This window comes from Melanotaenia boesemani, chromosome 23 (assembly GCF_017639745.1).
Source record: "Melanotaenia boesemani isolate fMelBoe1 chromosome 23, fMelBoe1.pri, whole genome shotgun sequence".
NCBI lineage: Eukaryota > Metazoa > Chordata > Actinopteri > Atheriniformes > Melanotaeniidae > Melanotaenia > Melanotaenia boesemani.
The window spans coordinates 3339808-3356383 of NC_055704.1; the positions used below are offsets into that span (position 1 = coordinate 3339808).

At 43.0% G+C, this 16576-nt stretch overlaps 1 protein-coding gene across 1 annotated transcript in view; it reads left to right on the plus strand.

Annotated features, from left to right (window-relative positions):
• The window catches only part of phf21b (PHD finger protein 21B), a 95831-nt gene extending 84460 nt beyond the window's left edge, over positions 1-11371 (plus strand). Inside the window, exons 4-14 of the mRNA XM_041978145.1 lie at positions 4853-4945; positions 6512-6844; positions 7255-7383; positions 7467-7518; positions 7605-7681; positions 7762-7816; positions 9850-9872; positions 9953-10111; positions 10198-10264; positions 10343-10446; positions 11126-11371. Coding sequence (XP_041834079.1) covers positions 4853-4945; positions 6512-6844; positions 7255-7383; positions 7467-7518; positions 7605-7681; positions 7762-7816; positions 9850-9872; positions 9953-10111; positions 10198-10264; positions 10343-10446; positions 11126-11371 — 1338 coding nt within the window. The remainder of the gene's footprint in view (positions 1-4852; positions 4946-6511; positions 6845-7254; positions 7384-7466; positions 7519-7604; positions 7682-7761; positions 7817-9849; positions 9873-9952; positions 10112-10197; positions 10265-10342; positions 10447-11125) is intronic.
• Positions 11372-16576: the final 5205 nt, after the last annotated feature.

The window sequence follows — 16576 nt, forward strand, 5'->3', positions numbered from 1 at the left end:
TCCCAAGATGTAAACAGTGTTTTGTTTACTTCTGAATTCAACAATCATCTCTTTTATTTTGTTTGTGTTCAGGATGAGGTGGTTGTTTCTGCTCCATCTCACAAACTGACTGACCAGTTCTCTGGACTCAGCTTCTCGTCCATCACTGATACTCCCCACAGCTGCAGAGTAATCAGAGTATTTCTGCAGATGACAGGACAGGACACCACCTTTCAGTCTCGTGAACTCTGCTCCGTTTGTTAGCTCGTCAGAAATCCAGGTGGTGGTGGAGGTTCCACCTGGAATTGATGGATTAACAGAGCAGCTGAACTGTTTTAAAAGCACTTGAGAAATCAAAGAACATGATCCTCAAAGTGCTGCCTGGTTAGTCCAGATGAGCGTGGGCTCTCTGAAGTAGGTAGAGGATGGCATCTTCAACCCCAAGAACATTACGATAAGCACCTGATAACTGTAATGGGTCCTGACATGTGTTGACCTGCTTATTGAGGTGAGCCAATAACCGTCTCTGCAGGACTTTCATGATGTGAGATGTTAGGACAACTGGTCTGTAGTCATCTGGATCAGGTAGATGGGATTTATTAGCTACTGGAACAAGGCAGTATGTTTTCCACAGCACAGAAACTCTTTTCTGAGTCAGACCTGCTGATCTGAGCAGGTTTTCAGAACCCTGGAGATGAAACGATCTGGACCTGCAGCCTTGTTACGGTTGAATTTCTCCAGTTGTTTCTTCACCTGACTGTAGGAACCAGACAGGCTGTCCTAAATGAGAAGTTGTGGTGGGATCAGATGCTGCAGACACCTGAAGCAACGTTGGAAAGAAGAGTGGAGCAGAATTCCTCCTCAACCATGGCAGAGACTGAAGATATCAGACAGGAAACCATGATGGCGCCTTCATGCTGCTGGAGGAGCTTCCTGCTAAATTTAAAGACAGACTGAGATGAAGCTCAGTTTCAATGGTGATGGTTTGACCTCCAGCAGAGATCCAGCATCGTTTCATTTTCCTGGAATGAAATCCGTCAGATTTCCTGGTGTTTCTGACAGGTTGATGCTCCGTTTGCCGTGTTTTTCCTGGTCTGCCTCTGAGGGTTTGTTAGGATTCCGGATGCAGCCTCTCAGCTCCTCCACACTTTGTATTCAGCCCCATCACCTCCGTCAGCTCACAGCTGGGATCAGAGCTTCAGGCTCAGCAGAGGCAGCCTCCACACCATTACTGTAATTGTGCGGCCCCACACAGAGGAGGGCTGAGCATCGGGCCCTCAGGCTTCAGCTTCATCCCTCCTTCGTCCGTCCTTTGCGTCTCAGAAGATGTCTGTTAATGTGAAGCCTTGAAGCAAAAAACATTTTTCAGTTTAACTGATAAATTATCAAACTGTTCAGGTCCAGTTCTCAAGTTTTAGGGATGGCCTGAAGAGGTCGCCATGGTTACAGCTCAGATATGTTTATTTAGTTGGAAGCATAAAAATTTCTGAGACAGAAGAAGTTCCAGATGTGACAGAACGCTGCTGTTTGGGATGCAGCTCAGATCCAAGTCTCCGACACAAACCTCCACAGTTGGTGATAAAGCTGCCCCCTCCCTCCTCTTCATCATCCTCCTCCTCCTCCATAAGGGAATGTCAGGTGGTGAAGAAACCCAGAAAACTCTCACAGGTCATTCTGGCCTCCATCAGTCATGAAGGGTCAGCCAATCAGAGGCAGTCCTGACTGCTATGTGGACCGGGGGGGACCACCTGGCTGATTTGTAGATCAATAATGAGGTGTAATGGGACTACAGCTCTACATGAGTGCACACATTATTCCTGCATTTTTTCAGCGCTTCAGTGAACACACACACATTCTCGTACATGGTGTGTATGCAGTGAGGAGGAACTGGGATCCAGTTTAAATCCCAGACCTGACCTGAACAGCTGAGACCTCAGTGGTTTCTTTCTTTGACATAAAATCTCTGAAAACATGTCTGAATCTGGTGGAAAGACGAGAAACTTCTCCATCATTTTGTTCTTTTACAAATAAAATCATCAACATCAGCCTCTGATGAAGGATCAATACTCCTGTTTTCACTCATGTAGTCAACATTCAGTACATGGACGTACTGACAGAACAAGTACGCCATTAAGGTGTTATATCGTACAGCATCCTCTAAATGTAAGACTGGAAAACTGCCAGAATCTTCAGAAAAAGGAGGAGAATGTTGTTTTTGGTGGATTTGGTTCAGCGGTGTGACAAAGCACCGACATGCCCAAAATAAGTTGTTTATTGAGATAAATTTAGATTTATAATGTGGCATGAGTAATAATTAGTTAAATGAATTAAATAAAACTGTTAGGTAGAGGAGCAAAGTTTAAATAAAAAAGTCCAATAAAACAAGAGTATACTAATAATGATTAGCACTTAAATTTAAAGGTAGTTTTAATTGTGAATAGCAAACGATGACGATCTTCAGGTCAGTAAACAGTCAGGAGGGTTTTTCCAAATGCTTGGATGAACTGCTCCATGTTGGTCATGACAAGGAGTCGTCCCGCTGGGGGATGCAAAGTCTGGGGGGTCCAGGAGAGACCTTCAGTCCCATCTCGAGAAAGGAAGGACGCCACTTTCTTATATTCCTTCCTGTGGTCGAGCACCGCGGCGTCGTCTTCATCACCTGAATGAATGACTCTGGTAAAGCTGTGAACCTCTTCTCCGAGCCTCCCAGGCCAGCCGTTCCCTTGTCTGGAAGTGGTGGAATCAGAGTCATGGTTTTGGTTTGAGGGTCTGCGGTGAGCCCGGTCCAGTTCGGCTGAAGAGAAGATTTCCTCACAGCCCCTTGCAGAAGTTTATAAAAGAACTATGTAGATTGTGGACCTTCAGTTCCCACGGGGAGCTTCTGTGGGTCCTTAAAACGGACGTGGTTCAGGGGATCCGATTTTTTTTTTTTTTGGTTCTCAAAAAAGATTTGAGCCTCCCAGAAATCAGAAGATCTTAACTTATTATTAAACATATTTAACCAGGTCTGGACTGGAACTGGTCCGGTACCAGGACCACACTGGAACTGGTCTGGTCTGGTGGATCAGGCCTCTGGATTAGGACTCTGGATCTGGACTTTGGAACAGCACGTTTCTGGACCAGGTTCCAGCAAATGATCAGGAACCATCTCTCAGTCTGACCGTTTTGATTCTTCTGAAATAATTCAGACTTTGTTCGGATCTGAGCCGTTAACTGGTCCGATCTTCAGGATGGACTCATCTCCTCGTCTTCCTCGTCAGTCAGCTCACGTTTATTTCCTGCAGCTTCGCGATTGTAAAGTAAATAAAACTCATCTTCAGACTCTTGGTGCTGGACGTTAACAGAAAACTGGTTTTAGGACTGGTGACAGGTTCTGGACTTCTAGAGAACAGGAAGTCCAGAAGTTTCTGGTGAGGTCGTAACGGTGAGGTCAGTCCTGGATCAGTGATGGTTTTACAGCCTGGAGGTGTGGCTGACGGTCCAAACCAACCTGATGTCTCTGAGCAGATCCAGATGAGATCTGGTTCCGACTGGTTTTACAGGAGAGCTGGTTCTGGATGCTGATCTGAAGCCAACAAGCAGCCTGGCGCTGATAGAGGGTCAGACTGAGATGCCTCCTACGTCGTGCTGCAGAACTCGTCTCATCTATAACGTCCACGTTAAAAACCAGGAATCACCGATCCAGGAGGAAGAGGAGGAGGAAGACCCCCGAAGAGAAGGTGCTTAGGTTCGGAGAAAAGAGGCAGCAATTATAAAAATGAAAGGCCTCGCACTGCAAGAATTTTCATCTCTGCAGTTGCCATGGTAACAGGCCTCTTGCTCTGCAGCACAATGGAACGAAAGGATTTTCACAGAAGAAGAAAAGATTGGGGGGGGGGGGGGGGGGGGGGGCTTTTACCTCATTTTGAAATTATTTTTTCTCCTGGTTTCTGACCCTGAGTAGACAAGAAGAGGCCAGTCAGCTGACTGTTTTACGGACTGGTTTTGGGCTGGTTTACAGACATGTCCAGCTGTTGTTTAGATTGGGTTTGGACTCTGGTTTTGGAGTGTAACCATTATCTAACGGTGCTCAGAGGAATTTTAAAGGGCAAGTTGGCTAATTTTCACCTTTGATGTCATGAAAATGACGAATCTCCCGAAGCTGCAGGAGAAAAACTGATCTCCCAGTAAAACCAGTTGGATTTCCGGCTGGAACGTCTCAGTTAAACTATAAAAATATTTAATGAAGTCATGTTTCCTGTAACTTCACTCAGCAGCTAAAAACTAATTATAAATGCTTTATATATATATATATATATATATATATATATATATATATATATACATACATACATTTATTTAATTAAATAAATAATATTTTTATTTAAAACTCTGGACTTATTTTTAGGATTTAATTTGATCCACCACTCAAACAATATTTTGTTTGAATTTATTGACAGTTTTCTCCAGGAGAAACCTCTAAAACCCTATTTATTTATCTTTTTAATTAAAACCCACATTTGTGTCATTTAATATTTTAGGAAAAATGATTTACTGTTTAGTTTAAACTCATCACAGACAGCATTTTGTTATTGACCCCTCAGAGCTTCCGTACGGGGCATTCCAGCTGGTTAACGTTAGTGTACGTTTCAGGATTCTCTTGTCTTTCTACAGCCGACGGAGACTAAAGAAAAACAGAGTAATGAGCCGCTCGTAAACGTTGATGATGCTCAGATCAGAAAATTCTCTGAGTTTTTCTCTTTTTGCCGTTAAAATGGAAATAATTTCTTCATCAATGAAGAAAATTTCTCTCACAGAGGTATTGATTGTTAGAGTTAACAGAGTTCTGAGATGGTGTGTTTACCGGTTTCTAACTGGTGCATTTGTGTTTCAGATGTTGGGAACTCTCACTGCTGTCCCCATCAAGGTGCCTCAGGTCAGCTCTCTGCACCGGCTGGCAGGACAAGCAGCCACCGTGCTACCTCAGGTATGCCACCATACTGGCTTACACTGGTTTTACTGTCATTCCACGGGCTGGTGGTTTCATACTTGTTGTTAGACTCAGGTTTAGACTGGGTTTGAGTCCTGGTTTAAGGGTGACTGTTGATCAGTTTTAATGTTGGTTAATGTTTTAAAAGAATTTTATGAGTCGGTTTTTGTTCATCTTTTTCTGGAGGCTCCGATAGTGTTGCTGTTAAAAGAAAAAGTTTTGTCCTCTAAATGATCAGCGTCACATGACCGGGCTTCTCTACTTCCTGTTTGCCCCCCGGAGGGTGCAGGAAGTTGGTAAAACACCTTAATTAACACATATAAATTAAATATAGTCTAGTACTGTTTTATAACGAGTGATATGCCTGCGTGCATCTTTTTATCATAAGAATATTAAATGTGAGCTCGGTAACGTTGCCATATGCTCAGCGTAATTCTGTTTTTCTCTGCTCTGCATAAACAACTATTAGAGGTTTTGGATCTTTAAGCCTAAAAACCTGAAAGTGATGTTTGTCTCATCAGTCGTCCTACAGATGTAAAAGGTTAAATCTCAGATCAGATGGAGGGGACCAGGGCGAAGCAGAGGGAACTTACCTGGAGGATGAGGGTTAGGGTTAGAGTGCAACTTTCACACGGAGTGCACCCATGGGTGAAACTGGTTTAGGACAGGGTCTAAGTGCAGTGGTGGGGAACCCTGGTCCTCGAGGACTCCAGTCCTGCAGGTTTTAGATGTTTCCTGCTGCAACACCTGCATCAGACCAATAGGTCAACATGACTGGGTGGAACTTAACAAGCTGTACTTAAATCAGGTGTGTTGGAGCAGGAAACATCTAAAACCTGCAGGACTGTGGCCCTCGAGGACCAGAGTATGACACTCCTGGCATAGATCAGGTCAGAATACAGTGATTATATTGTTGTCCTTCAGCATTCCTGCCATGGTAACTTTCTGTGTCTAACTGTACCCAGTTATATGTTAATTATAGTTTATGTTACATTAAAATATTACATATTACCGAGTTTTGATTCATGTTAGTGTTGTTCTTAATTTTTTATGTCAGATTAAAGAATTTGTGTATGTTTAGACCATATGGTTTCCTATTAAACCTACATGTTCACTTTCATGATCAATGTAATATGAAAAAAAAGTTTTGTAGCAAAAGTTTGAGATTAAATGGGTTCAAATTTGAGTCAGATTTAGTTTTGGGTCTTTTTTAAGATAAGCTTTTCTAATCTGGTTTTAAACTTAAATTTTTTTTTTTAAAATCATAATCTTTAAGGTTTTACAAACAGCTGGCTTTATGTGTTCAGCTGATGTAACGCAGGTCTGAGTCCAGCAGGGGGCAGCGTGATCCACATCACATCTCTGGTCTGTTTCAGTATTTTCTTCAGTTTGAATATCAGAACTGTCACTTTCATGCTTGGTTTGAAGTTTTCCTCCTCAGTTCTGGTTCTGTTACTGGTGGGACAAACCAGAGTGGAAACCAGTTGCAGCAGCTTTGGTCTGTGCTGGTTTTATTCTGCAGGATTTTGGATGTTCAGCGTTAAATATCTGGTCTTCCTTCAGGTCAGGCCAAAGACCCAGATCCCCGACAGCCTTCCCCACAGTCCCTGCCAGGAGCTGAAGCCACTCAGCCTGCAGAAAGCCACCGCTGTCGTCAGCCCCAAGAGCCAGGGCCCCACCCTGCCCACCGCCAACAGCACCTTCAGCCCCAACCACCAGCCCAACGGCCAGAGTGACGCCTCATCGCCCGCAGCCCCACCGCACACCCCGTCGGGGGGTTCAGACTCCGGCAGTCCCTCCCAGCACGCCTCTGCGGGGCCCGGTGTGGCCTACGCCATCATCGCTGCCTCCCCCGCCACCGGAAACGGGGTTTCCACTGTCAGCGAGGCGGTCAAGGTGAAGCAGCTACAGATGGTTTAATAAACACTCGCAGTAAAATTCAGGTTCCACATTCAGGACCTGGTCTCCAGTAGGTGGGACCAGTACAATGACAGAATAACCACCTCTGGCCTTTTTAAAAGTTTTATTTACCGTTTTTAATATGTAGCAAATAGTTTTAATAAGTCTTAAATTTTTGTATTTATTTTTATGGCTTTACTGATTTTGCTGCTGTAGCAATGTAATTTCCCTGCTGTGGACGAGTGAAGGCATCTTATTTATTATATTTTATTCAGTTCCTTTTATTTATTTCGTTTTTCTATGATTGAAACTGAATTTTAGTGTTGACGAGTTGTTAACGTGACTGATGGTTCTGTTTTGATGCTCTGTCTGATGTTGAAAGTAGACTGATTTTGGTTTATTTCCAGGTGATAATAATCCAGCCACAGGCCCCCAGCAACACTGAGGGGTCCCCAGGGGCCCAGGCTGACCTCCCATCACAGGAGGCCCCACCTGCCCTGAAATCCCCACCCCAGAAAAAAGAGGAAGACCCTGAGGTGAGTCCGTTCATCATTTATTACTGGTATTTTTAAATCTGAAGCATCGATCAGTCGCTCTTCATCGTCTTCTTCTCTTCCAGAAAATTGCCTTCATGGTTGCCCTCGGCCTCGTCACCACAGAACACCTGGAAGGTGAGTTTGCACACAGGTGAACTTCAGCTGATAAATAACTTCTAAAAAGGTGATGTTTTATAAACTGGTGTTTTTATTGTGAACAGAAATCCAGACGAAGAGGCAGGAGAGGAAGAGGAGAAGCACAGCCAACCCGGCCTACAGTGGCCTGTTTGAGCCCGAGGTCAGAACACTGAAAACCTGATTAAAGGTCACGTTTGTGTTCGGAGAGCCGCTTTAATCCTACTTTCTGTTTCTGTGCAGCGTAAACGCCTGGCGTCGCAGTACCTGAACAGCTCGCTCTTCCTGGCAGCACGAGGTAACGACTCATCAGAAAAACCCACCTGCAGCCGCTCGGCTGGGGTCAGTCCAAGTCAGTTCGAGTCAGTCCGAGTCGGCCAGAATCATAAACACGAATGGCTGCAAATTAACGTAACATAAAAAAAATCTGTCCCCTGAAGTCTTCAGCAGGGACACAAGACGTTCTGCTTAAAGCTGGATTTTTATTTACCACAAACTGTTGCCAAATAAAAAGTTCAACTAAAATAGGCTAATGAGAGAGGCCAACTTTAAATAACCAGACTTCAAATCAGAACTAAAGAAACAAATGAACATGAACAAACCAACAGAGGATCTTAAATTTAGTTTAGCAAAACCAACTTAAAATGGCTGCTACATTTTAAATCAACCAAAAAACCCCAAATATATCCCTGAACACGTCCAATGAGGCTGCAGCAGCTTTAGAGTCCTCAGCCCTTGGTCAGGTCTTTGTTGCACTAGGAAGGCCTGGAGGTATTCCATGAACGTAAAGAAAGCCAGGCTGTATCAGGAAAGCCTCGCTTGAACTAACACCATCTCTGTATTAAGGCTCAAGCCGTTCCACTAACACATTCCAGCTGCATCTACTTGAGGTTAATCCAAGCGAGGCTTACATAGCCTGGCTATGTGGGAGGTCCTGAGAAACGTAGGAAGCCCTGACGAGTGGATGGTGGAAAAGAGGAGCAGCAGAAAAAGAGAGCAAGCCGAGAGCTTCATTTTCTCAGCAGCTGAACAAAGAATGCTGATGGAGATCAGTGACGTGCGGTGGGTTCATGGCTGGCGAGGCACTGACTCTTCTGGAGTGAGATTTACATTGTAAGAACTGAAAAGAGCATCTTCTTTCACTTTTCATCTAAAAGCATGAAAGTGTCATGAACCCAGTTTGTACTGGATCACCAGTCAGAGGAGGCACAGCTCGCCACAGCCTCACCCAGGATTTCTGCCCTGGAATTGATCTGGAATTCGGTGATTTTTAGTCATACTGAAAATGCATTTTTAACACAGATCAGTGGAATAACCCCCTGAACTGTCACGCTGAAGATTATTAAAGATGTAAAGGAGCTGCTGTAGCTGACTGTGCTGAACAGTTAGATAACATAACATAACCAATAAAGAACACACACACCTGATTCTAGTCTCTCACACACAGACACAAATAAAGCACGTGTCCCCCATATAGTTGTGGTTTTAGTCCTGAGTTTAGGAACAGTAAAAGGCTGGTACCAGGACCTCAGGTTCCACGAGAGCTCATCATTTAAAATCAGGTTAGAGAAATAAGAAGACCCAAAACCATTAAGACATTTATAAATAAAAAGAGATTAAAATCAGAGATGTGACCAGTGACAGTTGCTTTTACTGAGGAGTTATGTGTGTGTGAGCTCAGGCGATACTACAGCGCCCTCTGCTGGATCACAAGGCAAACCATTATTTAAAACTAGAGCAGATATTTTAACATAAAAGTGAAGATTTGATAACTTGGTCTTACATGTGGAATTGTAATCTCAGTAAAATAATCTGATTTGTTGATGCTTGGAAGTATTTTGGACTTAATGCTGTAAAACTGAGTTAAAAATCAGCAGCAAGTCTTTAAAACGTCGTCACTGACAAGATGTATATGCAGAGTTTCAGGAGCCAAGAGGAAGCGACGAAATGTTTGTGTCAGATTCAGCAGACAGACAGCGCTCAGTCTGGGAATCAGAAGCTTTCCTGATGGACGAGCTAAAGCTAAATGTGGATTTTTAAACTCTTAAAGTCTGAATTCTTTTGATGTACCTACCTGGTGTAGCTCACCTATCAGGAAACACTGCACTCGCTCTGACCGCTAAATAAAACCACTTTTTAATCAAAGAAGTTCCAGCTAAGACCTGGTTGGGTTTTCCCATGAAAATCTCAAACTCGTCAGCACCACTACATGTTTACGTAGCCAGAATTTACAGACGTCCCCTGAACGCCTCACAAGTATAACCTGTTAACACACCCAGCTCCGCCTCTAACCTGCCACTAACCTCTGCTCTGCTTTCACCCACATGCTAGACTCTGAGGATCTCTGCTGGAAGGTAGGTCACGTGACTCATGATGTCACAGCTCACGTCTTCAGTCTGTTGCCCCGACTGACGGTGGTCTGGTCTCATTTCAGGAGGACTTGGAGCATGAAGACCACTGTGCCATCTGTAAGGAGGACGGCGAGCTACAGCCATGCCAGAACTGCCCCCGAGCCTTTCATCCCAACTGCCTCCACCCGCAACTCAAGACGCCCCCCAGGGGCCCCTGGTACTGTCCCAAGTGCCAGAAGAAGGTGGGATCCCTAATGCCTTCAGCTTCCAGCCTTGTGTTTCCATAGAAACTGAAACTATAGTTTATAAAATGTCTTGTCTGCTTCAGGTTCTGAACAAGGAGAACATGTCATGGCCTCAGAACTTCGTTCAATCCTATGTTACACACAAGACAGGTGGGAACCCCTCGGTCCTAGAGGACATGATGATGATGTGTTCAGGTGTAAACTGACGGTGTGTTTGTGTTCCTGCAGTGAGGCAGGAGGAAAAACGACGGCTGCTGAGACGAAACAACGAGCTGAAGAAGGAGTGCGCTCACCTGGAGGAGGAGGACACAAAGCTCAACAAAATGCTTAAAGTAAACAACATGACACCACCATGTGACATGTCACAAAAACACGCAACGTCTCACCACACAACATGCTAACAAGCAACGTCTCACTGCTTGATGTGTGTCGCAAACATGCAACGTCTCATCATGCGGCATACATGACGCAAACAGGCAGCATGGATCCAGTATTCTTTGTAGGTTTTACTAACGTCAACGCGTTATCTGAGATCTGAAGTTTAAGGAGATTTGGAGTGACTGAATAAAAAGGTTCCATCAGGACATCTAAGGAGAAACTTGTCTGTCTTAATAATGGCAAATTCATATTTTTAATATGGTACGAGTAACAACTTTGTTTTTATGCATCCATGTGTTAAAAAAAAAAATGCATCAATTCCACAGATTAATCTCTGAGTTAACGCATTCATTTTGACAGCCCTGTTAATACTTAAAGATAAATATAAAGAGTCTTCATGTGATTTTTACATAGTTATAGTTTTGGGAAATTAACACAGAATAATGTTGATAATCTTAAAATCGTGATTTTATTTACAATAATGGCACCGAGAAAATCTATAATCATGATTTCCATTATGTTAAGTGAACACTGAACATCACACCTTCAGTGTTGGCATGAAGTGGTAGTTTTCAGGTGGAGTCAGGTGACCTCACCTTGAAAGTCCTGATGATCCGGTTCTTGTGTCTGTAGCTCTGCGTGGACCAGCGGGACCGGCTGCTCGGGCAGCAGAGAGACACGCAGGCATCGCTCGACCGCCTCAAAGCGCTCATCAGGCTGATCCAACACGACCAGCTCATCCAGGTCACCATGACGACCACCACCGCCGCCCTGCTCTCTCAGCCATGGATCAAACCCACCAGCACATCTGCCGCAGCTGCTGTCCCGGGTCCCTCGGCCACGCCCCTGCAGATGACCCAGGATGATGTTAACAACTAGCCCCACCCCTTCCACACTCAGAGGGCAGCAATGACGATTTTTGTTCCGAGAGGCTCAATCCTCCAAATCGAGTGTTTTTAAACCCAACACCTACAGTGCTTACGAGATTTCTTTTTTGTTTAAGTTATTTTCTATTTATTCTTGGCCTTAATGTATTTATTACAAGAAAAAAAAAAGCATTAGATTCCAGCGTTGCCGTGGGAACGCGCAGTCCAAAATGTTTCCCCTGTTTTAAATGCAGGTCTAATTATCGTGTGCCCAGCAACTGTACATCAATATATCTGAGTAGATGTTTGTTCTTGTTCTCCTACGAACAAAGTTTTATGCCACACAACTTCAGGAAGACGTTTTTCCGTGAAAGCGAACGCAGACGAGCCTTCAAACAAAACAGAGTTACCTTTTTTTCAGTATTAATAGAGTTAAATTCAAAGAAAAAAAGTATTTAAGATTAAACTACAGAAATTAGCTTTCTAGTGGAGAGTTTAGTATTTTCATGATGCCTGTTGATAAATGTACGTTTGGAGTATTTGAGGGGATCACTGTACATATGTTGTATTATCGTCTTTTTTTTTTTTTGGAAACGCGAGTCACATTTAAACACAAACGAGTTCCTGTTCATAAAAACTGAAACCAGAATTTAAGCCTAGTTCCTTCAAGATGCAGAAACATTAAGAACGTCCATCTTTGGAAAGTTAAAAAACCTAATTTCATGTTTTTAAACAAAGGTAGACCCAATTAAACCAACCAGTCCAGAGGACAGACGTGTCCCACTGAATCCTTCGGGATAGTTTAACATTTTACGGCTCAGTCCCGTCTCCATGTGAGACGTCAGTCCACAGACGTACAGCTGGATGATATGTTTGGATTGTAATGATGTTTATGTCCATCCTCTCCAGCTACAACCATCACCTTTACTGTCATTAGTAAAATAAGTCTAAATCTAAATCTCAAAAACACAGAAAAAATAACTCCTGATATAATTTAGAAAGTACAATAAAATAATAAACCTGAAAGTTATTGACAATGAGTCCTACTAGTGGCTGAGTAGCCCGGGTGGGGATGGGCAGGGAGTAATGGAAGTTACAGCACATGCCTGCTTGTAGGAGATTGGACGTCTACGTCTGACTCTATAGCTTCGTTTTCACCAACAGGTCCAGCTTGGGATGGGACGGTTTGCGTTAGTAAACCCTGACCTCTGGTTGGTTTCCACAGCAACCGTACCCTTACCTGGTAGACCCGGTAAGCGATAGATGCGGTAGCTATGTAATAGCGTGACGTCTAAGCCTGAAAAAATTCTTGCATTTAATTATGCGTAACCATTTTTATCATGGTCTATAAGACATGGCGAGTTTGGTTTAAGACCTAACATACCATCTACAATACCACTGCTGTCGGTTTTTTTCTGCAGTGACCTCCAAATTAACTGAACACTAACCTTCCCTTTTTTCTCCAGGTTTATCCTCGTTTACACCCTACAAATTCAGCATCTCTCAAACTGGTCTGAGTTCTCTAATACGCCCCCTAGTGGAAGTATCACGTCAGAGTTGGTTGCAAATGCCAGCATGAGGTTAAACAGTAACTATTTTTTGCCTTAGCTATCGCCCTAATTCCTTCCTTGAATTATAACAAAGAACACGACACCTCACATCGGTAAGATTAGGACCCCAACTGAAGAGTACCAATAAAGTAGGAAGGCTCAGATTAGATACCCTTACCATTTTTTACCTAAATGCAAAAAAAAAAAAGGTGTACCTACCCAAAACCGTCGTTGGCTTTACCGATCCAACCCTAAAGGGTGGAGTCCACTGACTGGGCAACAGAATCATAAATATACAAAACAAGATGGAAGAGGACAACCTGCTGGATGTCCACCATTCTCCTTTGTTCTGGGTCACCTTCTTCATTATAATTCAAGGAAGGCGTTGCATAGCTATGACTTCATTCACACTGCAGGCTAAAGTGGCTCAACTCTGACTTTTTTCCCCCATGTGTCCCATATCTTAACAGCACAAAAAAGGAATTAGGTATTAATACCTGTAGGGTGAATGTAGCCTAAAATGTTATGCACTTACATAGCTGATGCTTTAGCTATCCTACCTTTCAAGTAAGCGCACGGTTGTTTGCGAAAAGGCAACAGAAATCAAGAGTTACAGAACCAAACCTCTTGGTGGAAACGGGGCTCATTGCTTTCAGTTTTCTCTGAGGATCAGGAGAATGCGGATATTGGTAAAGTATGTTTGGAAAACCAAAAATATTTTCAGCAACCAGTTTTTTGGTTTAAAAGGTCGGACACGGACAATACCATCTCCACACATCATGTTCACCCTCTGAACCTTCTCCGGCTATTTTCACCACTCAACATCTCCCGGTTTACTGGTGCAGCAGCGAAAACGCCCCCAAATTGATGACAAATTTCTCAACAAATTTGTCAAATCAACATTTACAATGTTGCTGTAACCGTTGGCAACAAAATGCTGTAACTTCCGAAGGCCTATTTTCTGTATCTGCATCTTAAAGGAAAAAAGATAAATTCTTGATTTCATGGAATGGACATAGAATACGATGCATCCATTAAGCCCCTCCCACTTTAACCATTATGGAAAATATGCCAAAAACGTCTTTTTGTTTTTGTACTGGAATCATCCGTTTTCTTTCCTCTCTGCCTGTCTTTTTATATTTTTGTGTTTTTTTAGAGTTTAAACCGCGACAGATGAACACTGCCTCTCGTTCATGGTTTCAGGGTTTGTGTCTTTGTTCGAACCCGAGCTGGGACGTCTCTGCCGAGCTGCAACAACAGTTTGTGACCGTCGCGGACCCGTGGGTCGGGTCGTCCGTCCACATCGGTCCCATCTGCATCACCCGTCTTCCTGCTGGTCCAGGGAGGTCCCACTTCGGAGTTACAGACGTTATTTATGCTAGCGTTCTCAGTCGGTCGGTTGATGCACAAACACGAACAAACGTTCAGAAAAAAGCCTTTTATCAGAAGAAAAGGAGGAATGTGGGATTTAACCCCAATCATATCTGGCTCACCTGAAAGATCCTGCTGGAGAAGCATTGTCTCCGTGGCAACGGGATCAGAGGACCAACAGGTGTCTGTACACCTTCCACTAAATAAAAAAACAAACAAACAAACAAAAAAAAACATTAAATGTACATACGTGTACATTTCCAAACGTGTGTGGTAATCCTGACCACCTGACCTGACTCAGCTCATCATATAAACTAAAGTCACATCTATTAAGTCAGAAAGACAGAAAATATAGAGCAAGTTATCCTCCTGCCTTGGAAATGTTTTATTTAACCCTTAAAACTCCAAGCCAGTTCTTGTTATTTGGTTATTTTTTTATATTAACCAGCCTGTAGAAGCTGGAGCTTTTAATCCCAGTTACCATGCAGACATGATGTTTCTCAGTTGTCAGATTATGAGGCTAAAATGAATGTATGAATAGATATAGCAGCAAAAAGGCCGACCAGAAGAAGAAAGCAGAATTTATTACTAACAGAACTTTGTAGAAATAACACACAGATCAACAGTGACCAAACCTTTGCTTATCTCATCGTTCTCTCAAGTCTTGGCTTTCAGGAGAAAAAATATTGTTATTGAAACAAACACACAACAGAAACTATTTCCATGTTTCCACTTTTTCCTCATTTCCAGTTATTCCTGCTACTATTAACCTGCTATCCTCACTAAACCAACTCCAGCTCAGCTGCTTTGTGGCCCCACCGTGCATCAGAAACGTCTTCTTGGCTTTATTCCAGCCATAGAGGAGCATTATTTTTCTTCTTTTCACACACACATAGAACTTTCTGCTCACTGGTTGATCTTTGGCTGCTCCTGATTGGACGTTACCGTCAATCTAAGCTCTCTGATTGGTGGAAAGTCTGACAGGAAGCGGTTTCATCATCATGTCCAGGTCTAAATAGAGGTCTCTTAGCAACATAGTGGTGATGGTGATGTTTTTATGATGAAATGTGATAAATAATGATGTTATCATGGATCATTGTGGATTTACCAGATAGAGTCTCTGAATAAAACTACATTTAGTGGCTGGATGTCCAGAGACACGGATGATGATAGAATAAAGACCTCTGTGAAATCTGCTGGAGTTTAAGGGTTAAACATAAAAAATGCACTTAATGTCCTTTATGTAACTAAAACGTAACATAACCTATAACCGACAGAATTTTCATAAAAAACGATGAGCTGAATACTGATTGGTCAAATGTCTGGAAAAAAAAATTCTGGGATAACTCTGGTTATCCAGCTTAGTTTTAGATGTAAAAGTTTCACAGTCCTCCAGCGTCTCCGAAGACTCGGATCTGTTCACCTTCTCCAACAGGACCCTTCCAGGCGGTGACCTGCCTTCATAAGAGAATAAAATCATCATCACCACATCTGAGGAGACAGGAACGTGCCATGTGATGCATATCGAGTCCTCACCTGAGAGCTGCAGGTGAAGATAAAAACAAAGCTGGAAACCATATCAGCGCTCCATGACGCGTCGATGCTCCACCCTTTAAAAATAAAAATAAAAAAAAACAACCCCTCCTCCGTCCGAATCTCTTCATCCATTTTTAGAAATCTTCTCCGGGAGAAACTGTGCAGTGCTTAAACAGATCTATTTTACTACACGACACATTTGAACAAAAAACATTTTTTATATTCTTTTACGGAGGAGCAAAGAGAAAACGAGACGTTTTCTATCGTTTGCCGGTTCTGCATTCTGACTTCGACGCGTTCTTTTTGCCACACGGAGGCGACGGCGTACAGATGGAGGTGAAAATGTAGAAGTTATTGTTTGTCATTAAGGGGACTGTCCAGTGGATAGTGTGTATAGGAAAGTGTTCGTCTTAAATATGCCAATGTAGTTTTTCTTCTTTCTGATGCATTAAAAAGCCGATGGGTAGAAGGAGGTTAACGGTTAAAGAGTAGTCTCACTTTTTGTACCAAGTTCTTACGAAAAGCAAAATCATTAATAAACAAAGTTCAAGAACAAAATGGAGCTGTGTCGTGTTTTCAGTGTTTTACGTTTAGTCTGAATGGAAAAGAAATATGGTTGAGACTCAAGTTGTTTAAACATTAAATCCAGAAGCGGGTCATCAAGCATCTGGACCAAACCGTCTCTGAGGAGTCGACAGGAGGAAGATTGGTGCCCTGTGATTGGTTGAAGACCTGAAGAGAAACAGGTCCAAATGTTGTTG